The sequence below is a fragment of the Chrysemys picta genome, chromosome 1 (genome assembly GCF_011386835.1).
Source record: "Chrysemys picta bellii isolate R12L10 chromosome 1, ASM1138683v2, whole genome shotgun sequence".
NCBI lineage: Eukaryota > Metazoa > Chordata > Testudines > Emydidae > Chrysemys > Chrysemys picta.
Genome location: NC_088791.1, coordinates 287,167,979 through 287,193,941, shown reverse-complemented (window position 1 = coordinate 287,193,941; position 25,963 = coordinate 287,167,979). Strand labels below are relative to the sequence as shown.

At 39.4% G+C, this 25,963-nt stretch overlaps 1 protein-coding gene across 3 annotated transcripts in view; it reads right to left on the bottom strand.

The window, feature by feature from the left end:
* DIAPH3 (diaphanous related formin 3) overlaps nt 1-25,963 on the bottom strand; it is a 502,952-nt gene that overhangs the window by 97,170 nt on the left and 379,819 nt on the right. For all 3 annotated transcript variants that reach the window (XM_065581159.1, XM_065581157.1, XM_065581158.1), the window contains 2 exons: nt 15,125-15,220; nt 14,597-14,656 (listed from right to left, as the gene is read on the bottom strand). In XM_065581159.1, the coding sequence (XP_065437231.1) occupies nt 14,597-14,656; nt 15,125-15,220 (156 nt within the window). The remainder of the gene's footprint in view (nt 1-14,596; nt 14,657-15,124; nt 15,221-25,963) is intronic.

Genomic DNA, 25,963 nt, shown 5'->3' with positions numbered 1-25,963 from the left:
AGCCCTCGTCGGTGCCGTTGACTGGAGGGTCGGTGCCAGAGCTGGTTGGAACAGCGGGGTCGTCACTTTGGTCAACGGTCCCAGTGTTGCTTGTGGGATAAAAGTACGCCGAAGACACCGATGCCAACCAGGATCTTGGGCTGTGGGCCTGACCCTGGCTCTGGTGGTATGCCCAGGGTGTCCAAAAGGGCCATTGGGAGGATGACTGCCACTGCTGTGCCCATGGTGCCGGGTAGGGTTGGTGGCTCTGATGTGACCTAGACTTCCTGCTCCTCGAGCTGCTGGAGCAATAAGAATCCGCCTCTGCCTCCGAGGTCTCAGAGTAGGAGGACCACGGAGGAGCAGTACCCTGGGTCACTAGTAAGTGGTGCCGAAGGGCCGGGGATCGGTGCGGCTCCTCCATCTGTGTGGGCCGTGCCGGGGGCGCTGGGAATGGAGAACGGTGAGCCATCATTGTTGGTTTGCCCCTAGAGTGAAATGGGGGGTATGCGGTCACTGATGACTTGTCCCTCCTCTGAGGGGAGGACGGCAACAGGAGGTGCATCAGGTCCCTGGTCACCTCGAATGCGTCTGGCGTTGATGGTAGCTGCAGGTGGTCGCCTTGGCGATCCGGGGACCGAGGAGGGTTCTGACTCGACTGGATCCCGGCTGGGGCAGGAGTCGATGATACCCTGGAAGGCTGCAGGGAAGAGGTGGTCTGTCCTGAGGCACTCGCGGACGCTGCTGACCCCTTGGGCTTCAACTGGGGGGACCAACCCCTCTCCGGCCTCCTTCTTTACAGGCAATGGGTTAGGGCAGTGTTGCACCAAGACTGGCTTCTTATGGCCCGAGCCATGGCGGTGCCATGGGGCCTTAGAGTCCTTGGCTGGTGCCTGTTTGTGCACCATCGGCGCCGGAGCACTGCGCACCGATGAAGACGTACTTGGCGCCGGTTCGGTGGGTCCTGGGTCGGAGTGTGGCCGAAGCACTGCCTCCATTAACAGAAGTTTATGGTTCCCGGTCTTTGAGGGTTCTGGGACAGAAACCCTTACAGATAAGGCACTTTTCTTTCTGGTGACTCTCTCCGGGGCACCGCAGACGGGAAGAGTGAGGGTCTTTCTTAGGCATAAACTTGCTGCAGTCCTCACAAAGCTTAAACCCTGGAGACCTGGGCATACTCCAGAAGGGGAAATGTTGTTGGGTGTGTGTGTAACCCCGCAAACAAACTATTACTACTATTGAAGAACTAACTATTAACTAACAAAGAAACAACTATTTACACAATATGCTATAAGACACTGCTAAAGTGCTTGCTACAGGAGTGAGCGATGTTCCAGCTAGCCGTCACCAGCAGTAAGAAGGAACTCAGGGGGTGGAGGGTTGGCAGGGCCCTATATTGGGCGCCATGAAGGCACGACTCCAAGGGACACCCAGGCCAATCCTATGGACGCTGCTAAGGGAAAAATCTTCCGGCTGGCGTGAACGCAGCGCGCACACACCTGGTTGGAATGGACGTGACCAATCACTCGAAGAAGAACATCTGGTGATTTGTCAAAAATCAAAGAACTAACTATATTCCCAGCCAACCTCTCTTTAATTTTTTTGGTCAAAGCAACTTTATTCTCCTCCAAATATTTCTTGGTCAGATTGATTAAATTTGGCAAACATTTTGCAACTGAACAAAAATTTTGTACAAAGTCCCCCTCCTTCCCCCAAGGGCCATCAGCAAGGCCTAACGGCTGCCCTGAAAAACAGAGGGCATGTACAGATTTACTTACTACAATGTGTTGATCTCACTCTTTCTGCCATGCCCGGACAAACGCTGATTCCAGTGATTGCTTGTTTTTATTTTTGTGTGGTTTGGTCTCCAAATATTCTTTAATCAGGTAGGCTCACGTGTCAACTTTGATGCTGCACAATTTGCAGCACATACACTCAATTTAATTCTTTTCTCCTGTTTCTTTTTTAAACTTTCGAATACTTCCTTGTGTTCTGAAACGTATTCTGATACAGACTTTGGTTTTCTTCCCATTTTAGTGTGTCAGATCTTTCAACTGTTATCTGCTAACAGCTTGAAATGTGTACATGGTAGGCATAAGATTCATCAGTATGTTCAGATGTGCCTGTACTTCAGAACTTGTGTGGATGCCTGTTCGTTTATTGTGTGTATCTTCTAGACTAATACATAGCCTTACTTCAACAGGTAGCTTTGCATATACATACAGACTACGGTATTATTGTAGTACATATCTCTCACGCAACGTATTGAATTTTCCTAATAAAAACAAGTTATTTTTTATATATTTGAATGATACAAAAGTACGGTGAAAATCGGAAACAAACAAATACTACTTTTTGTAAAACCCGTGATTTTTTCGGTACAAAATGGTTTAAACTGAAAACCAAGAGCAGGGGTGGCCAACCTCAGGCTCCGGAGCCACATGCAGCTCTTCAGAAGTTAATATGTGGCTCCTTGTATAGGCACTGACTCTGGGGCTGGAGCTACAGGTGCAAACTTTCCAATGTGCCGGGGGATGCTCACTGCTCAACCCCTAGCTCTGCCACAGGCCCTGCCCCCACTCCACTCCTTCCCGTCCCCTCCCCTGAGCCTGCTGTGCCCTCGCTCCTCTCCCCCCCAGCCTCCTGCACGCCACAAAACAGCTGATCGGGAGGTGCGGGGAGGGAGGGGGAAGCACTGATTGGCGGGGCTGCCAGTGGATGGGAGACACTGGGAGTGGGGGTTGAGAGCTGATGGGGGGCGGGGGAGGGCTGCTGACGTATTACTATGGCTCTTTGGCAATGTACATTGGTAAATTCTGGCTCCTTCTCAGGCTCAGATTGGTCTAAGAGTGAACCTACTAAACCTTTTCATAGAAGTGATTGATTGTGTTTATACTAGGAGAGGCTCTTGAAGATTTTTGTATTCTGTTTGATGGAGCATTTTTCTACACATTTTTCTGTACTGCCCACAGTCAAAATTTTCTTTGTTTTGTTTTTAAATAAAATTAACTACAGTCTAGACTTTCCAGTTATGAAAATAATTTTCACTATGTACCTCCATGCGGTCTTGTTGCATCCATACACAGTCATTTTTATTATTGCTGTTAATTACAAATATTGAGGTACTACTGAGAGGTCTCAGTTAGGGACTGGGGCATCGTTTTTCTAGACACGGTACACATATATAACAAACACTCCCTTCCCCAAAGATGTAACCATCAATATGAAAATAGATTGTAAAACATTGTCTAAATCATTAACACACAGCCAGCTATTTATCTTCTCTCTCTTATTAGTAAAAACTTGTCATGTTATCTATTACAGGTCTGAAAGGGTTACAAAGAATCTGTGCAGACTGACTACAATTTGTAATGTACAGTATGCCTCCGCCATTATTACTATTTCCTGTGTTCTTGTAAATAGAGACAGGTGGCTTGTTAAAACTTGGTGAGGGTGCCTAGAAAGTCTACTTACCTCAGGGATATTCATATTTAACACCATTTCGTCTACTATATTTTGCATGGGAAGATGGTGTAGCTGTTTCATTTGATCTGTGCTGCCATTACTGAGAAGACCTTTGTGAAGATCCTGGGTGCTGTTGCCAGACCAAATGGGAGAATTCTGATCTGGTATTGTTCTTCTCAGAAACATCAAGAACCTTCTGTGGGATGGCTGAATGTCCATATGAAAGTAAACATCTTTCATGTAGATTGCTGCAAACCACGTGTCTTTTTCCAAGGAGGGAAGCCATTGTAATCATGCAGAATTTTAATTTGTGAATACAAATATTTAGTCAACGTAGGTCAAGAATGGACTTCCATCATCCCTTTTTCTTGGGAACTATAAAATAGCTGGAAATGAACTCTTTTCCTTGATGCTGAGGTGTTGTTTTAGGAAGAAGTCCAATATTATTGGAGGATCTTCTTGTGAGAGTGGTCCCTGAAGAGGGGCCGGGAAGGAAGAGGTGGAGAAAGCAACTTGATGGTGTTTCCAAAGTGGATGATATCTAGTACACACTTGTCTGATGCTATAGCCCTCCAGCTATATGCAAAGTATGCTAGGCTGCTACCAAAGTGGACTTTGGAAACAGGTGGGTATGTCACCATAGTTAGGTAGCAACTCTTGAGCATCCCGTCAAAAGTAAACTTTAGTCAGTGGATGAGGTTGGGAAGCTGTTATACAGGTGGATGGGGATTCATATGTTGACCTCTGCACCTTTTGACACTTGTGTGGCAGTTAGTATGGTTTTTGGTGGTAGAAAGGCTGTGGAAGAGATCTTGGCTTATATACCTGTTTATCTTGCTTCCTCTTTAGGGCCAAGGTATAAATGCCCAGGCATGGGAGTGTTATCCTGGAATCTTTTAAGGATTGCAAAGATTCATCTGGTTCTCATTATAGAGGTTAGTTTAATAAAAAGACAAATCCTCAGTGGAGTTCTGAATCTCCCTGGGGAACTCTGAAAAGAAGTCATGACTCTTGCTGCATTATTTTGTGGTCACTAAGATTTTGTTGCAGTATTGGCTGCATCCACTACAGCTTGCAGTGAGGCTTTAGCCACGCGTCTAGCTTCCTCAACAAGGGCTTGGAATTGGGCTCTGTTCTCCATGAGGATTTTATCTTTGAAGTCCAAGAACTTCAAGTAGTTCATAAAATCATATTTCGCTAACAGGCACTTATAGTTAGAGATTCTGAACTAGAGGCTGGTGGATGTAAATACCTTCCTCCCCAGATGGTCCAGGCATTTAGCTCCCTTGTCTACAAGGTTATTTTTAGGATGTTTCTGCCTTGATCTTTCCATGGCTGTTTGTACTGCTGTGGAGTTGGGGGTAGGGTGGGTGAAAAAGAATTTTGCTACTTTTACAAGCACAAAGTAACATTTCTTCGTTCGTTTAGAATAGAGGTACAAGTTACTGGTGTATGCCATAACACTCTAGTTGGCTCCATAATGGCTTCATTCATCAGGAGAACAACCCAATTGGGTCCAGTGGGCTGCAGGATATCCAAGAGCTCGTATTGCCTATCTTGAACTTCTTCTAATGAAATCTGAAGTTCTGCCACTCCCCTCTGCAATAGTTCTTGATGTCAGCTATGGTGGGAATGGTGAAGATGGGGAAATTACCTCATTGGGTGAGGAAGATGATATGCCTATTGGTACACCACTGGATCTGGCTCATCATCTTCCTCCTTCGCATACTCCTGCAGAGCAGTTGCTGTTGTCTTGGAGGAGAGGGTGATGTGACTCTTTTAGAGCACATGGATCTGGTATGCCATTCACAAGGAATTTACCAAGGAATGACAGTCATGTATGACAATCAAATGGTCACCAAAATCTTCAGTGGCAGAGTAAAATCACCAGAGATGGACACAGACTGAACATCCAGACAGACCGTGTTAAGACCTTATCGAGAGATCAACCTAGCTGGCACTTGGTCTGCAAGAAGGCTATGTTCCCTCTGAGATTTGCCTTAATGATGATGATGATGATGATCGCAATCATGATTAATCTCCTCTTCTAATTCAGTGCAGCTCAAACTCTTCCCGATCTTTTAAATAAAACTAATTTTAAAAAAGAAAGTAAAATGAAAGTTATATCATAATTGTTCTGGCTACTTAATCTACTTAGCCCTGAAAGCTTTTATAGAAAATCTGGCAGAGTTTGTCCCTGGGCATTTGGAAAAAAAAATATATAAAAATGTTGGCCAACATGGTCTTGTAGTTGGGTGCTTTCTCTTCTGGAGTATTTGCTGGAAATTAAAGGATTTAAGGTCTTCAAGTGTGAATCAGGTTTGGTAGTTTATTTAAATAAGATCATAGAATCATCAAAGATTAGGGTTGGAAGAGATCTCAGGAAGTCATCTAGTCCAAGATGCAGAGAAGGACCTGATCAGTGGTTGGATTACACAAATTGAATGTTTATGATATTCACCTGGGTGCTCCTAGGAGCTGGGGAGAAAGCTTCCAGGTGCTCCTACCCAAGAAGGGAAAGTAACAGTTTGAGCTAGTCTCTAGGGTGCCCCTGACTTTGACTTGGAGAGCTCCAGTAGGACAGGGAGAAAGCAGTCAGATGCAGTGGGGCTATGATATCTTTCATATAGCTATGATGTATATTTTTCTAATGATACTTAATGTGTCATTCATCTTGGTATCAATGTGTCTGGATGGATTCCTGATAATGAAAAGAATCAGGGTGCAGTATAATTCCAGAGACTTCACTCTTAAATTGCAACAGCTACTATGGCTAAAAGTGAAATTATATTAGCATTGTATTTGGAAATTCTCAAACAAATAATGAATAAAAGAAAGTAAACTATTAAGGGACTGATTTCACTAATATGGTGAAGAGGGATGAAGAAAAGAACACTCAGACTCATCCATGATTAATTTGTCTTTTCCTTTGCTGGCTTTACTTCCTTCAGACCACCACCTATACGGTATTGTACTAAATACAGAGAAGGGTCTGAGTCAGAGTCTGCATATGGATCTAAACTTTTTTCAACATTTGAAGATGGTTTGATTTGGAGTTCTGGCCTAGATCCATCTTTAATTAAACACGAACCATTTCCCATATGTGTCAACTGATGGAGCTATTATCTTAGCTATTGAAGTATCTCATACATGCTAAACTACCTTTTAAAAACGGTAAACATTACAGCACTTTACAAAAGTCTACACAAATTTTAAAAAAAGAAGAAAATGAATATGTAGACCCGTTCAGTTCCATTTGTCTCATTGTGTTTAGATATTTAAAAGAAGTCTCTGATTTAGATAACTTTAACTTAGCTGTCAATGAGCAACAGCTGAAAAATGTCTAGTAAATTTTTGTCAAAATCCAGAAACTTTGTTTAACAAGCATGGCAAATACTTAATAGGCACCCTTACAAGTGACAGTACCTCTCTGCTGTACCAGTTCAACTCCATAATTTTCTTAGAGTGAAAAGTTCTGCATGGCTAAACAATGAAAAGATGAATAAGGATAAACTGTAAGTAATTTAAAACTTCCTTAGCCAATTTAAGATTGTCCACTGATGCATATTGAGAGCAATGCCTTTGAATTTGAATATATAACTTTATACAGTAGGTTTTGGAAGTCTAGTTATCTAGATTACCACAGTACATAAGATGACATTTGCTGTAATTACAGAGTATACTGGATCACTGGTACCAAATGTCACTTCCTTGTCACATTTCTTTTTACCAAGCAGAAAATGTCCTTGCTCCCCTTGAAAAAGGAGCTCACATGAACCAAGTACCTATTCATATTGGCAAGATTTTTCAGAAATGACTAGTGATTTGGGGTTTTCAACTTGACAGATCTTAAAAAGGCCTAATTTTTTCAAAGGATGAGCGCTCAGCTGTTTATGAAAAATTCAGGCCCATATAAGGATGTCTCCAGGTGGCCACCCAAAATCACTAGTTACTCTTAGAAATATTTGCTTCTCTTTCTTCTAGATCTTCTATGCCAAACTAGATATGTAGGTACATTTCTTCTATGTTGGTGCACAGAGGAAGAGCTTACACCTGAACATCCTTAAGTATCTAAGGGTTTTGCCATCTCAGAATCTTCAGATGACACTTCAACAGCAATGAACATACAACAGGAACAGTCAAACACGAAATCTGTAAAGTTACCTAGACAACCTGGAATGATCCAGTGATCTTTTGTAAAGTTATAGCTCTATCTCGCTCTTAAAAAAAAAGCCTGTGCTAAGCTTGATTGGAAAGGTTCTGGATACACAAAACACAAAGAAGTTAACAAGACTTATTGTTCCTCCATCTGTCTATAACAGTCCCAAAACAGTATTGATGTATAAGGGTGTTGATAGCATTTTACAGCCATCTAAAGTATCCTTCTGTCTCAGCTGAAGCCTGCACATCTGTTCTGCAGTATTTGGCAGAAATGTTCACTAAACCTCATGTGACAGCCTTACAGATTTCTAAGAAAGGATGCCTTTGCATTCATTATCAAGGTCTAAGTTATTGCCCTGGTTGAAAGGTATCTGACCCTTCTTCCTAACTCCTCATTCAAAATTCTCCTAGAAGGTTCACTACCCTCCTTTGACTATCCAACTATGTCATCTTTTTTGCAACTATTTTAGACTATAAATTCTCAGAGCAGGGATTATTTGTATCTTGTACAGTCCCAACAGCGGTGTCAGTTCTAAACAAAACATCATCATTAATAAAAAAGGTATCCTTGGGGTTGATCTTTTTTCCATTCATTCAAAGTTGACTTGCAGGATTATTGCTGAGTTCCTTATGGAACAAAGAACATGTCTGAACTCTGCTGTCCTTTTCAGGCAGAGCCAAAGAACTTTTGACATATCATCAGTGTAGTCTGGATTGCTGGGGTTCTTTTGGTTAGCACACAGGTTGAGCATAACTACTGCTTAGCTCAAATAAATGGAATTTGTGCATTTTGGTCTCAAAAGTGGCACAACTGAGAATGACCCATCTTGCAGAAATCTTATAAAATTTCCCCCTACAAATCAGAGCCTGCACTTCCTCAATTCTTTTGGCCAGACAAAGAGCCTCTGGTGGGCCTCCTGACTGCCATTTTATTTGTACTGTGAAGTGCCTAGCATACTTCAGGGAATTATAATAAATAATGGATATTGTTCTTCTATTTCTAAACTCCCAATAGGCTTTCTGGCCTGCTCCCCACAACCGTTTCTTGAAGATGTTGTTTCAGGACTCAGTTCCTCTGGCAGCTTCTCCCCTGGATGCTAGTTGCTGCTGAATTGAAACCTTACATACTTTTGGATGCACAATGACATCTGTTGCATAAAGTCCTCAAAGTAAATTATGGAAGAGGTATGTATAGCATGTTGTATTTGCTGTAGCTTATGATTTATGTTAATTAGAGTGTTTTAATATTTACATAGATTGATGTGAACTTATAATTAATGTAGTTGCTAATGAATAAAAAGCAAATAAAAAAGCAGTATTGAACTGTAGTGGATAACCCCCCACCCCAATGACTTTAGGACAATGTCATGACAAAAATCTAGTGAAAAGGTTTTAGAGGTTTAAGGTGCTATGACACTCCCAGAATAAGCTTCTCTTCATAGGAACATAATGTTTCAGACCACTGCAATAACAGAGCCAGGGGGAAAAAATCTAAATTGAGAGACATGCTTCAAGCAGCATATACAAAAAATCATCACTAATTTTGACCATAAAAATGGGCCAGATTTTGAAGTGAAAACAAGCATGTGCCACTTTGGTAGAAGACAATCCATTCAGTGAAAGAACAGAATAGATTGGAGAAACAAAAATTTATCTGAGAGGTCAGCTTTAGGGCACTATGCACTACAGTGCTTCCTTTACAAGATTAGGTTTCTGGAACTAAAATTATCAATGAAACCTTATGAGAGATTTTTTGAGAAGCCCAGCCTTTCCAGTGGACAGTTCCATAGGGACTGCAGAAGAAGCAGAGAAGGAAGAGCAAAGTAGCTTGCTGCAGAACCTGAGAACCTTTAAAGGACAGCTCCTCAGCTGGAAGAACTATCTGTTCAGACCAGAGAAAACATGTAATTAATAATTACAGTACATAAAAAGAAAAGTTAAAATCGAAATCTTTAATGGAGATGCCATCTTTCAGTTATATTGTAAAATATTTAGCCAGGTGTCCTTAGAAACAACACTGAACTGATACTGGACATTTGGGGGAATTTAAAGTATAAAAGGGCATTCATGGAAAGAGCACAACTTGGGTATCATCGTAGTGAATGGGCTTAGAACTGCAATTACTAGAGTAACCAGTGACAGCATGTACATATTCACTTGTCCTGGTAAATAAAGTATTTGATATTTTTGAAAGCGAGTGTGTAAGATAGGTACAGATGCTTATTACTGTGCAGTCTTAAGAACAAGTTGCACATGCCAAGTCAAAATTTTGCAAGACAAGACCATTGCAATATGCTGTAAAACAAATTGTTGAATAATAAGCTGCTTAGGTAAAGTGTTGTTTCCTATGGAAGTTCTGGAATTTGCAGTCTGAAACAAGATGACATTACCTATATTTGTGAAAATTATGAGATAGCCATTGGCTTTAGTTAGCTATGGATCAATATCCAGCCCCAACCCCCCCAAATCTTTCTCTTCAGTTATCAGTGGTACAAATCCACAACATTATGACAAATGCCATGGTTTACCCACCCCATTTATGGTTACGTGAGGACATTTTAGATTTGCTGGAGTTTAACTGCAGGTAGTGCCCAAATGAAAAATCTCAAAATACCCATTCCAGGGTATGAGGCTTCACTAGAGAGTATTTAGTACTCAGGCTGTATTGTAACCTAATATATTCCAGATATTATGGAGTTTTATGCTATCTAGATGACAGATCCTTGTTACAGAGGTGAAGAGGGAAGTTTATTTATGGAACTAGACACCTGTGCTGAAACAATAAATGATAGGTTTCAATTACATATGGAAAAGAAAAAAATGTCTTTTTCCAAATTAGTTTTATTATTCAGAGTCATATGATTGACACAGAATGCTTACAAACTCTTCTAGAAAAAAATGAAGTTGTGTCCAAACTTATTGCACCTAAGAATTTCAGAATTTATATTCTTTTTAGTTCTATTTAATTATTCTGGATAGTTACTAACTAGCTACCTACAGTAATAAACCCACTGATAGCTGCTAAAAAGAAAAAGGATAGTACAGTAAAAGCTGTGTTATCTGGCACTTTACCAACCGGAAAGCTCTATAAACCAGCATTTCTGATCTCCAATGAAAGTCCAGTTTACAGTCTGGTTGGTGTGGGGCCAGCAGGCACCTGGCTCTGCATGGCTCCCTGGAAGCAACGACATGTTCCTGCTGCTCCTAGGCAAAGGGACAGCCATGAGGGGTTCATAGTGCGGCGGGTGTGTGTGTGTGTAGGGTTGGGGCATGGGGTGTGTGTGCCCTGAGGGAGTTTGAGTGTTGACGGGGGCTCGGGGCAAGGCGTTGGGGCATGGGAGCGGGTGTAGGGTGCCAGATCTGGGCAGATCCCCACAAGTGGCAACCTGTCCTCTGCGCGCTTCCCCCAACCCGCCCCAAGCACTGACCCTGCAGCTCCCATTGGCCGGGAACCAATTTTAAACTACACAGGGAAATCTGACATATGATTTTGCTCCAATGAACTAAGGAAAACTGTTTTGGAACTATAGTTACTTTCCACCAAGAGAGGGAGCGGGGTTAAAGAAGTAAAACAGACTGAGAAGGAAGCAACTGCAGGTCCACTGCATCAAAAGAAAGAAGCTCTCAAAATAGATGTTAGTATGTTTTGCTAAGCTTTTTTTTTCTAATCCTTGTGATATGTTATTTCTGTGAGAGTTAATATACTTCTTGTGGCATAGTCCATTTTATTTTTAGATGGTGATTTGGCCTGTATAAATAGTATAATGCAAATGCCATCTATATATTATCTACACCGACTAGCTCAAGCACTAAGCTGAGACACCAGGCCAAAATACACAGGTGCCCCAAGCCACAACACGGGTACCCCACCAGCCACTGTGGCTGAAGAGTTTGGTCAACTAGTGGTTGAACTCTAAGCTTTATTTAATGATGCCCCTCACTCTGCCACGTACCAAGGTCAATCCATTAATGCGTGGTCGCCCCTTCACTGTCCTCCAGTGAATCAATTTATTCAGGTCCCACAGAGTTCTCTCCTGAGACTGCAGAAGGGAACCCTCCCAGCTCACATCTAGGGCACCCCAAAAAAGGAAGCAGTGGTCTGAAGAGCAGGGAGGCAGCCCAAGCAACTATGGCAGGCACCTGCCTACCATTCCAGCCGAGGACTATTATATAGGGGATCGGAATAAACCCACCTCATCAGATAAAGAGAGACTGCTGCCACTCTAGAGTCCTACTGCTGGAATGGTTGGGACTCACCCATCGCCAGTGACCGCTATTTCAGAAATGGAAGACCAGGACCACCCGCCTCCTTCTCCCCCACCCCTCCGGGGAACTGTATACCTTAGCAGTGGATGCTGTCTTTGGCTGAGCTAATATTGACACTAAAGCTGCCTGCAGATTTAGGAAGACCTCCTATTTTACTCTGGTAAAATAATTGTCCAAATGAGCAATCACAAATGCAAAAAGGATATATAAAAAAACCCTCAGATTATACCAAAGTTGATGATACTTAGCCAATAAATATTCCTACTTGCCCTGGATGAATGAATGGGCGGGTGAATTTCCAAAGCTATATTCATAATTCTTTTTGACTGCACTGTGTTTAAAGGGAGTTCATTCTAGGTATGTCTCTGAAATGCATATTAAACATAGCACATTCATTATGGGTGAATCTGTTAATCCTCATTTGCAGGGACAAACAACCGAAGTGCTATATTCCAGCACTAGCACTTAATAGGGTCCACCTTGTTTTAAACTCAAAATAAGCCACTGACTTTTACAGGACAGTGATATAATCCTTGGCATCTATTCAGATTTCCAGGCTGTATCCAGGGCACATTGCTAATTAATGCAAGATCAAGAAGCTGCTGATACGTTTGCTTTCAGTTTAGAATTACTGGCATATGATACCTCTACCACAGGTATAGATTCTAGACTATAAAAAAGGCAAGATGGTACCAAAAGGCCTATGGCACTTTAACTTCCAAAGAATAGCTAAAACAGAAAAAAAAAAAAATAGGAAAAAAAAAAAAAGCTCTGGTGTCCAATTTGAGCTTCTGCATGGGGGGTGGGAGGGAAAGTGAACCTTTATATTTTTATTAAAATGTTTGGTCAGAATAACTGCTTCAGCAGCTTTAGTTACAGAAATGAGCTCTGATTTTAGCATGATATCAGGAACACATCTGCCTGGAAATTCTGATACATTCTTTTTGGTAACAGTTCGTGGTTAAAAGAAAAAAGTTATAATAACCAAATCCATTGCTCCCAAAAGCCAAACAGGATTGAAATGAGTGGATTCAGCAGAATGTGCAGTACACTTGGTGGCGATGTTCAGCTCAGATACAGAACTACTGAATGCATAGTGTGAGAAAAGTCAACAAGCCTGAAATGTGTTGCTTGCTACTCCAACAGGCAATCCTTCAAAGTGGGCTCAGATTTTTGTTTTCCTGCTCCTAATCTGATAACAGAAAATGTAAGATGACAACATTTTAAAACCAGAATTTCTTTCAAGAACTCAAGTGCGAAAGTGACTACAGGAGAAACATAAAACTGAAGATTAAAGACTGAGTATCAAGTGTTCTCTCCTGCCAAAATATTAAATCCTAGTATCGAACTCAGTCATGGGCTACATCCTACCTGCTTAATGTACTTATCAGACTCCTATGTCAGACTAAAATTCAGCAGAATTTAAAGCTTTCATGTTTAAAAAAACAAAACAAAAAAATAACTCATGTTTGCAAAAACCCTCCCGATTGGGAAATGATACCATGCTCTTTGACAGAGCCTTCAGAACTGGCCGAAAAAAAATAGCAATATTGAACATATCCATTATTGGACACAGGTATATACAAATTAAACTTCAAATAAAAGTATGTGATCAGAAGCAATTTTGTAATTGATTCTCAACATGTTACTTCAACAATGCTATAAATAATACCTATATTTTGCATGTTCACTATATTCTTTTCTGTAATAACTATTTAAGAAAACCAAAAACATTTAACAAATCAGGCAGAGTAATTAGTTCCTCATAAGCACTAATGACATCTCCATTAGCAATTATTTTTTAAACTATTTGTTCACCAAAAAGTGACAAACATTTTACCAACTCAAAAGTGGTCAAAGCAAATTTTGACAAATTTTGTTGAAAAATTTACTTCCAGATGGATACTAAGTATGCAAACTTCATTTTGAGAGGACTAGTTTTCAGTAACTGAATACAAGAAAGTCTGGCCTTCTCGGCCTTAGCAACAACACAACTAACATAACATTATTTTGTAGGTTATCTAACATACAAGTCACACATTAGAAACAAAGGCCCTGATCCTGATCTTAACTTTATGCATGTGAGTAGTCCCACTAAGTTCAATGAGACTATTCATGTATGGAATTTAAGTGGTTATAGGATCAGGGCCAAAATTAGGAACAGTATTCGATCATAAGGTCTTCTGTGAAATGGTTTGTTAATTTGCTCTCATCATGCTAATACAACACCACTTATGTTACCATATTAATACCCAGTACTGTATGATACTCCCTGCTGACACTTTGCAACTCCAGCGGCAGTTCTACTTATCAAGAAAAATTACAAATGAAAAGAAATGGAGTAAATACCAATGAATCTCTAATTCAACATTATAAATATTTGGCAGTGGTTAAAATATGTGCCCCTATAGTCCACTTCTACTAACACAGATCATAATCCATCTGAGGCCGGGGCAGAAACTAATAGTTTCTAGGGTTATTTAAATGCTACATCTGCAAACAAAACTAAAATTAAAATTAAAAAACTTAGCAAAGGCTAGATTAGCTCAGCAAAGTACCCTGAAAAGATAGCTTAGGGATGCAACATTAACAACAAGGTCCCAATACTTTATTTCACTATTCAAATGATATAGAAAACCAGGACTATCATAGCAGTCTTCAGAAAACACAGATCAACAGGATAAGCTGAGATAAGAACATGCAATTTATGAATATGGTTTATTACCATGGTTACAAGCTTTCAGAACAGGCCTCTGATTGGTTGGGCTGAGATTTTGCAGTATATCTGTAAAAGCAAGAGAAGAAAAGAAACATAATACAATCATCCATTAACTTTCAGAGGTGTAACCATATTGCCAAGTAGATTTTTTTCCCTTCAGGTTAAATATTTCTGGGAGCAAAGCAGTAAAGTATCTGACTCAATGGAGAATGTTATGACTTTTTCTTCCGATTTAATTATGCGACTATACACCCAAAAGAGATAAGGCACATATGTTTCTATAGAAGAGTCTTGTCATAACAATCAGGCTATGTTAAGTTCAGTACATTGATTTGCAAAGTGGTACTGACATCAGCCAACTGGAATGAGCATCTCTGTGAAATTTGTCATTGCAAGGAGAGGATTACGCATGCTGCTGGGATTCTAAGGAATTCTAGCCTGCAGCACACTGCACTCATGATACATTTTTTAAGCAAAAATGTCTTTCTATGTCATAATTCCTTAGAAAGTAACATTAACAGGTATAATATTCACCTTTAGGCCTTGGTGTCCGTTTTCTCCGGTCTCGGAAAGCAGCACCTGACTGCAAGGCCTCCAGCAGGCTATCCATCACTCCTGTCTCATCACCCTCTGTGAAAAGAAATGGAGGGAATTCCATCAGACCCTCAGCAATGTTACCACAGCAATGTCAAAGCATACATGAGAGTGAAAAAAAAAGCCTTGTGCCATTACTAAAATTAGCAATTTTAAACTTAGACAAGCCTTTAACTTGCCCATAAATCAGCTCTCTCATAATGAAATCAGTTTCATTAGTGTCTGTACTGCTGTTCAGTAAAGTGGACAAAACTTTATTTGATTCACTTCACACCACTGCTTTCTGTAGTGAGATTCAATACTACCTTCAAATGGAATATGGTTCTATTTATGTGTCTCTCTCTGAACCCCATAGGAAACCACAACCCATTGTGAATCAGACATTTCACTTGCAGAAAGTGGTTACTTTTAGGGAATCAGCTCCTAGCATAAAATCAACAAGTTGTTTAGAACACATTTGTTACTGAAATTCTGTTGTCTGAGCTGATAGCAAATTTTTTATTTCCCTGTATACTTTTGATAGCCTGCCCACCCCCCCAAAAAAAAGATTAATCACATTAGACAAAAATGATCATTTGAGTCACTGTTCTATAAAATCAAGCGAAACTCATTTTTCTGCATGAAGCCAATAGAATAACATTGGACTAGAGTGACCATGGACTACAATGAACATGTTCATAGCTAATGTAGAAACCAGCTTCACTCTCTCACTTAATAAACGGTGTCCAGATTAAATAATTTATCAAATTTAGAGTATTTCTACCTAACATATTAGACACAAAAACAATGTTCCATGAGATAAGTATACATGTTACCATAAATGAGGTTACTCATTATTTGTGTACATGTATTTATACCAACAGTACCATGAATACACTTGCTTCTATTATCAAATAAATTCATGATTAGAGCAACTTTTACCTTTCGTGTCAAGTTTACATCAGAGCAAACCAACTGGTCTATAGAGCTGTCAAGTTAATGACTGAAAGCCATCTGCACCAAACCTCCACTTTACTTGGAAACCTCTAGGAATGAGTGAGTTTGCCCTGGAATAGCTAGATGACACTACCATAGACATTCAAATATGAGAGGCACATCTTGTCCATGAGAAGGCAGTATTTCACCAAATCCAGAAGGCTGGATTAGCAGTGAAAATGGAGAAGCATAAAGTACAGAAATGGCAGAGGTATCTTACTTGACACACCAAGTTGGAAATAGGAATTTCATTCAAGCCATCTAAGATGGAAACTATAAGAAACAGCGCCATTTCTCAAACTAAAAAAATGGGCCAAATCTTTTATTCTTACATTCATATGTTCCAAGGCCAGAAGAGACGACCATCTAATCTGACCTTCTGTATAACCAGGCCATAGAACTTCCCCAAAATAATTCCAAGAGCATATCTTTTAGAAAAAATATCCACTCTTGATTTAAAAATTGTCAGTGATGGAGAATCCACCACAATCTTTGCTAAATTCTTCCAAAGGATAATTAACCCAACTTGTAAAAATATGTGTCTGACTTCTAGTATGAATATGTCTAGCTCCAATGTCTAGCCACTAATCATGTTATCTCCACTCAGTTTGAGGGGCATGAACAAAAATGCCTGGATCCAAGAGATAAGTTGTTTGGGGCTGCATTCCAGCAAACAGAAGAGAGAAGCCTAAGAACTAAGGAGGACACATGAGTTGGTGGGCTGAGATTTACATATGAAAAATGCGATCTAAAAGCTAGGTATCATCATCATGATGTCTGGGATCCTAGATTGTAACCTAGCCCAAACTTTAATATTCCCTCTACCCCCCCAAAAAATCCTTGAAAACAAACAAAAATACCCCTCTTAAATATAACTTCTCCTGATACAGAGAGAAAATCACTACTTCACTAATTAAAAAAAATAAATTATACATTTAAAAATAAAAATAGGAGATATAAAATGTTAGTTTTCCAGTCTCACAGCTAAGAAAAACAGTCACTGCTTCAAGCACAACCATTTCAAATTTAAATCAATTCTTTCACAAATATTCTTGTCACTTAAAAATTCTCTGTGGTACCAACAATAAAAGTACGGTAATATTAATATGGGGGCCAAAAATCAGATTAATAATAATTTCTGGGCTACACAATGAATTGCATTTATTTTGCACTACTGGGCCTTTCACCTGCATTTTGTGCATTAAGCAATCTCCTGCAAGACTACTTATAACTTCAAATAGCTGTGCGAGATTAGTTTCCTTTTTCCCCAAATGCAGACATTCCCGCCAAAGTTACACTGGTCTGAAGGACAGGACAGGCACTATTCAGCTGCGGCAGGTTTAATATCCAGTACTACATGTCTGTTTAGGGCTAGAAACAAAGATTTCCATCTCTTCCTTACAATATAGCACTTGCTACAGACCTAAGATACTAGTCCTTAAAATTGTGGAATTATTATTTGTGGGTAAGTTATTTCTACAGCTTTATTGGTTATAATTTTCTTCTTCATCTGCAAGGCTAACAGGTAATAAGGGATCCTATGTTTACAAGCAGAGGGATATGAAGAGAGAAGTACCAACTATTTATAAGACTAGCTAAAACATTTAAAAATAGTATTCCTGTATGTGGCATATACAAATGATGGTGAGGAATGGTATATAGGTTTTCTTGACATGCATTTAGGATCACTTGCATAACCCACTAGTGGTTAGATCCATTATAATTAACATGGCAATCCCAAATTCATGACAAATAAAATCTTCTTGCTACAATATATTCTACCCTTTACCTTCTCTTATGTTCAGACTCCACCTGATTTCATGTGATTTTCTTAGATATTCACTTTTGTGACAAACACATGCTTGATATCAACACAAAGGTGAAGCTCTTGGAAAACTTGAGGCACAACCTTTCAGTTATTTGAGTTACAAAGAAGAGGAAAAAAAATGTCTTTGTCATTAGCAAAATTTGTAAATGTTGTGCATACTAGAAATTCAAAAGGGGCTGAACAAAAAAAGCATACCCTGAAATTTGTACCATTACTAGTTACTGAGGAATAGTTGTGGGCTCTGTTTTGAGGGGGGGGAAGAAAAAGAAAAAGTTTATGCAACCAAAAAACTGAACTGTGCATTTTTCATCTCAGAATTTCACATAGTCTAATGAAGCCCTCACCCTTTTCTAATGTCATGCACAGACAGAGAAAAACAGATTCTGCCTGTCCATCTTGATCAGGGGCCTGGCAGAGACAGGGACTGTTGCTTTCAGGCTCATTTCAATGTAGCTTCTGTCCTTGTCTTTTATGATCTCTCTCTCACCCTCTCGCCCATTTATCTTTTCAAGACCTCTACAGACTTGACACTTACTTCGGAAAGTATTAAAGAGCAGTTTTCAAAAAGATGAACTGCAGCATAATCTACTACACTATACACTTTAAATAACTGAATAGGAATAATGTAATTAACAGGAAAAACAACCTTTTGAAGTGTAATTATTAATGCCATTTGAGGATACTATCCATTTTTCACACTTGCATGCAATATATTGTATTTACAAATTAGGCTACAGATCAAGACTTCAAATTATTAGAAAACTAAACCTCTTGTGTACGTTTTTAAAACGCAACTTTTCTAGTAATTTTTACTTTCGTATGGATATATTCACAAAACTAGGTTAACAATAATTACACATAAATTACAAACAGTTAATTTTCTCCATCCAAAACACAGAGTAAGAGCTAAATTTTCAAATTTCTGAGTCTATAATTAGGAACCAAATTTGTATTTTGGCAGCTATCGTAAGTGCCGATTTAAATGCCTACACATGAATGTAGGCAAGTAAATTAGTATATAGGTGCCTAAATACAGATTTAAGGACCTACACTTATGCAACCAAATTTGGCAGGAGAGATACAAAGTAAATATGTGTAAAATAAGGACATTTAAAATGTTAAACAGAAATATACCAGAAATATTAGTTCTCCATCAGCAGGAATTGAAGAACATGATTGCTATAAACCCTGTATTACAACATGACCCTTCAGAAACTCATAACTACAGATCATGTATGTAAACTGCTGACCTGAAATTAGCAGATTTTGGATTAACCAATGACTACTCAAATATCAGTGATACAAGATATAAAGTAATTCAGCTAAACAGTCTTAATGCACTGGCATACTGTTATCACATACATCATTTTGAATATGTGTCTGAACGTAAAAGTACTATGTTATTATAAGATTACTTGTGGATAGAAATATGACTTTTCACTTTAAAAAAATACTTTCCCACCTTCCCACAAAGAAACAGTAAAAACAACGTTGAGTCACATTAAGGATGACAGATGTTCACTTTACCAGACAAATAGTATCTAATAGTGTGGCCCTACATAGAAATATTCTTCCTCATTTAAGGTGTTGCGTCTATATCCGACTATCTTCAAAATCCTGCAAATCTTTCCCAAGAAATGCTAGTCAAACTTCAGAGCAGGAATTCAGGAATAATTTAACACATGTGCTGTCAGCATTGCCTAATCCAGCTGTGCAGTTAAGAACTTTATCTGAGACCAGGGAGTTAGACTGTCAGTTTCCATTGGGATCTAACTGATGACATGGCAATTAGATAAAGCTCTTTGTTATACTGTAATTAACTGACAGGATTAAACCTCAACCCAGACGATTATGTTAATGAGGCCAACTGAGAACTCTCCAACACCACCTACTCTAAAGAACTCAAAGACCTCCCACATCACAATTTATCCAAGAACTTAAGGATATCATTAAATCCTTCCCCAAACAACTCCAAGAGAAACTCTACAAACACATCCCCCACAAACCCACCCAAGGGACCTTTTACATGTTTCCCAAGATACACAAACAAGGGAACCCAGGCAGACGCACCATATCTGGCCACGACACTCTTGCTGAAGAAATATTGGGACTCACAGAAACCATCCTCAAACCAATTACCGAACAAAGGGCCAGTTTCCTCCAGGACACAACTGACTTCCTCCACAAACTCCACAATATTAACCTCCCTCAGACTACAATCCTTGCCACCATGGATGTCACTTCCTTATACACCAACATCCCTCTCAATGACAACGTAGTTGCCTACCTCAAATATTTACAAGACAATGGACAACTCTCCGATATCCATCCCAAACACATTGCCAAACTCCAATTCATCCTCACCCATATCAACTTTACCTTCAACAACAAACACTTTGTCCAAACCATGGGAACAGCCATGGGTACTAGGATGGCTGCCCAATATAACAACCTCTTCACTGGCCACCTTGAAGAAGAATTTCTGGACAAATGCACTACAAAACTAATGATGTGCCTGAGATGCATCAATGATATTTTCATTCTCTGGACAGAGAGCTTAAACTCCCTCACAGATTTCCTTCACAACTTCAACCACCACCACCACCATTCATTAAACTCTCTGGAACATTCCCACACTAGCATCAACTTCCTGGACACCACCTTCAGCTTCAACAATAGAACCTCACAGAAAACCTTATACAAAGGTTTATATAGGTACTCACTATACATTTTTAAAGTGATTTATTTTGAAATCCATGCCTCACCACCCTACCTTCCCAGATCCAGTAACCACCTCAAACACTCCAAGAAATCTGTTATCAACACTCACAGAAAGTGCTAAGAGGTAAAAGTTTGAGATATAACACATTTAAAACCACCTTCTCCAAACAAAGACACCTCACCAGAGAAATAGATTGCACACCCCTAGTTATCACCTGCCACCCCACAATGGAATTTATACTGGGTATCATCGAACAGCTACAGCCCATACTCGATGGGGACCCCCATTCCAAAAGAAATCTTTCCTGAACTCCCACTTCTGGCCTTCACCCCAACCTCTCCAAGCTCATCATCAGAAGCAAGCTCCCACAGACCAAGATACACCAACTCAGAGCAACACTAGACCCTGCCAGAACAGAACCTGCAGACTTATCTCCACTGCTACAATGATCAACACCCTCCCACAACACACCTTTCAAAATCCATTGATCCTACACATGATATCAAAACGTGGTATACCTCATCCAGTGAACTAAATGCCTCAATAAAACGATGAGGGTGAAACATGTAATCACACTATGCTCTCTAATGAACTAGCATAGGAAAATAAGACATCTCATCATGTGTGGCGGAACACTTTTCACATTCTATGTCTGACCTATCAGTCCTCATTCACAAAGGAAACCTGCACAACGCTTTCAAAAGATAAGCCTGGGAGCTTAAATTTCATTACTCAGCTAGACACTAAAAATCATGCACTGAACAGAGACACTGGATTTATGGTTTATTGCAATAATCTATAACCCACTAACCCCCTCATTTTCTCTTATGACTGCAGAGGTGTTAATGGATCATTCTACATTGAATCAAGGGTGCTGGAACAAGGCCATAAGGGTGAGGGACAGATGGAGGGACGGAGAGGGGGTGGGATCTTGGGGGAAGAGGCAGCGTGGGGGCAGGGCCGTAGGGAGAAGACACGGTGCGAGGGCAGAGGTTCAGGGAGCAGGAGCGTGCAGGGGTGGGGCCTGGTGAAGAAGGGGCGGCACAGGGGGCAGGGCCACAATTCTGTTGCCAGTGGCCCTTAGAATATGTGCTAACTAATTACACTAAACAATCTGCTCCACCTTGCATTTAACTGTGACACTGGGAGTACCTTTCCCAGACCAGAAGAAGAGCTCTGTGTATCTCAAAGCTTGTCTCTCTCACCAACAGAAGTTGGTCCAATTAAATATATTCTCTCTCTAGGATCAAACCAGGGTGGATTTGATTTAAATCCATGATTCAATGATTAAATCAGGAAGACTCTATTTAATCATGGATTTCTACATAAAAGTACATTCTTGTTGGTTGTTATAACCTTAATACATACAACTCAGAGATAGATGTAGGTTTCATTTTTAGAAGGTACACACTATACATTTTTAAAGTGATTTATTTTGAAAACTTTTCAGATTAGTTTTACAGCTATATCAGAAAATGAATGATTGTTTGGTTATTTCATTTACCAAAGGTAACTGAAGCCGTTATTTATGAAGTCATTGGGAGGTGAACTATCTCCAATTCAACAGGTCAATCATTAATATTTGGAGGATTTTCTTGCCATACTGATTTAGGAGGAGCTCACCACCAGACAGACATTTAAATAGTTTTATTTAACTATGTATCACCTCTATATATTATTTAAAAACATGTTTGCTGTTAACAAGCATGTTCTCTCTAGAGACACAAATCCACAGTTTGAAAACTGCAAAACTAAGTATCTCTGATGGTATCTTGTAGATTGGGGCACTGAGTCCCATTGGGTAGATAGAAAGATTAACCTAAATAATCTATACAGAAGCTCGTGGAACCCCATGAGGTTGAGTCCCTAATCCATGAACTATTGGAACTCATTTATAAAACTTTTCTTAAACATTACATGAACATATTGTCTCATACTATAGAATTAGAATTTATAATCCCTATTCCATAATGAGATATCTTTGGGCTATAAAGTATTTTAATTAAAACTATCTTTAGATAGGTTTTTTCCTCAAAAAACATTTTATCAAAACAATCCAATTTAAAAAAAAAATCCGATTTTTTTTTTTTTTTAAAAGAATCATTGATTTTTATCCACTCTGGATCAAACCCTTTAAGATGGTTTCTGAGTATTGAATATAATCTAAATTCCTTTTTTCCTCGTTTGGTGTGTATACTTGTACATTTGAGTTAAACATTTCTGTTGTCATACACACAATGGGGAAAGGGGAAGAGATATCCGGCTGTAAAACAAACCCAAGTTTATTTTCCCTACAGTCTAAGGGAAAAAAAAATTCAATGGCATAAAGGAATTGAGAATTTTCAGAAATTGGGATAAGGACTGGTGGTTCTTAAATCTTTGCTGTTAGGCTCAATCAACCAAAGTTCTGTATTTTATCATCATATTTCTTTTGGTGAACTTTACTGGTGATAATACAATGAGATTTTCAGAAGAGAGAAGTTACTTCTCAGTAACTGTTGCCTTTCAAGTGCCTTTCACTCCTACTTAGCACTGACCTACTGAACTGCCTTGAAAAGTCGTGTCCTTTGGGGGTGCATGAGAGATTTTGCACAAGGGTGACAATATTGCTCTACTCTAAATAGGAGAGTATGTGTAGAATCAGTCACCTTAGATGTGCTGTCACCACCAATAGGAATTTTGTAAATACATATGGGCAGCAGAAAGATCAAAGGGAAAAACCCTGTATTGCTAATGACCTTGCCTCACTGAAATGGAAGGTGTTTGTGTTGTGAGGACTGATAGGGATGTGGAAATACACATCCTGCAAGCTCAGAACCAATTTTGGGTGGATAGGGAAGGAAGTCACACTTCTACAAGCAAAGTTTAGCTGTGCCCCCTTAGAAGTACAGCTGCCAGGGCATTGCATCCCTTTTTAAAAATACGACAAGTTTAACTATAGAAAAAGTTGCAGAAAAAAGGAAAAGATTTTCATTTCCCTTATTCACATTATCAAGCAGGGAACCCTAATCTTATTGAGCCAAATCAGAAACCACTCCAGGTACCACTGCTGCTTTCTCAGCCTCTTATCTCCTCCAAGAACAAACTTGCAGCTTTAGCCTTTTGAAGAACTGAGTTCTTTTCCTTACTGAACTCTCAGTTTGGTGAGTATCAAAATAAATGTTTTTGCTTCACAGTTGATGTTTGATTGGGATTAAAAAAAATACTCTTTTTCCTGGATCTCAGAACATACATTGCATCCTTTTGATTTTGACTGAGTCATAAATTGAATCCCTTTGCAGCCTTCTCACAGATTTAACTGTGTCTTGGATCTTAGTTCCTAAAGGTTTCCCAATAAAGTGAATGAACGTCCTCTATGTTGTCCAAGACAGAGCAGCAGAGACCTAATCTTCTCACTATGTTAGGCCATATCTACACTTGCGAATGTACAGCGGCACAGCTGTACTGATGCAGCTGCACTGCTGTAAGATTATTCGTGTAGCTGCTCTATGCTGACGAGCGAGAGCTCTCCTATTGACATAATAAAATCATCTCAATGAGCGGCAGTAGCTATGCTGGTGGGAGAAGCATAGTGTGTGCACACAAGCACTTACACTGGTAAAACTGAGGTTTCTCAGGGTGGTGTTTTTTTCACACCTCTGAGCAACGTAAGTTTTGCCGACATAAGTGGTAGCGTAGACATGGCCTTAGTCTTGTATCTCCTTTTTTTCAAAAGACATCATAGTCTCGGCATGTTTGTAATATGTCAAAAAGAGACAAACCCCGTGGCTATCAGTCAGAGGTAACATTTGCCCAGGATAGTACTATATACTTTGGCCTGGTCCCCACTAAGTCCCCAAATCGGACTAAGGTACGCAAATTCAGCTACGTTAATAACGTAGCTGAATTCGAAGTACCTTAGTCCGAACTTACCGCGGTCCAGACGCGGCAGGAAGTCTCCCCCCGTCGATGCCGCGTACGCCTCTCGGCGAGCTGGAGTACCGGCGGCGACTGTGAGCACTTCCGGGATCGATTTATCGCGTCTTAACCAGCCGCGATAAATCGATCCCAGAACATCGATGGCGTGCCGCCGGACCAGCCGGTAAGTGAAGACTAGGCCTTTGTTGCAGCTTTCATCTTGTGTCAAGGGTTTTGCAAGAAACAACTATGGTAAAAAAAAATACTAGATATACAGTACTTGTATTATATTTGTCTTACACAACTGTTAAAAAATGTTAAAGGAACTGTTAATTGCTTCCTCCACTAAATGTCTTTAAATGATAGCAGAAACACATTTATACTCAGACTCAGAAGGAAAACTCAGCTTAAAGAAACAAATTTCCTGTTTCTTCCTTTTTTTTCCCATGGAAAATCATACTTACAAGTATATGCTTCAGAAAGACATAAGACAGCAACACAAATTATAAAACAGAGCAAAAAGCATAGTTAGAAATTAAGTGTATAAAACTTAGCGAGGGGTAGCTAATTGACTAGAGGGAAATATGAATGAGAACTGGAAAGAATTAAGAAACTGACAGCCATTTGTGGAAATCAGAAAACATTGAAAAGAAATAAAAAGGGAAAACAGTAATACTTCTTACAAACCTATTAACATTTGCTAAAAAACAACTTGAGGTAGAAAAAGTGTACGGCTAGCCAGTCTCAAGCGATGCTTAGAATTTTTTCCCATTTTTTTTTAAACTGGTGAAGTCATTCTGGAGAAGGAGTTTCATTTAAGGTAATATAAAAAAAACTGATAAATAATTGAACCTTTATACTCCAATCATGAGAGCACCTTTCTGTTCTAGAGAAGGGCTGAATGGTGACCAAGAAATCCTTTTGGTCCAGATGAACAGGTATTGTATGTACACAATATAAAAATAAGACTAGAGTTAAACAATTACAAAAGGAAAACACCTTACCACAGTAAATGAAAAACAGAAGAAACATCACCTATGTTTACTTCCATTAAATGGGTCTATTTATTAGTAAGTAAGCAAAAAAAAAAAAGATATCTGACTTTATTCTAAAAAAGATAATATAACATCAGAAGGCAGTAATTTGCTGCTGCTTCAATTTTATTAAAATTAGCATGATTTCTTAAAATTAAGCAAGCAAGAATTATTTGGCTTCCCAACTACATTTTCAAATATATTGATTTCAATTACAACACAGAATAGAAAGTGTACACTTTATATTTATTTTTGATTACAAATATTTGCACTGTAAAAAACAAAATATTATTTTCCAATTCGCCTACTACAAGTACTGTAGT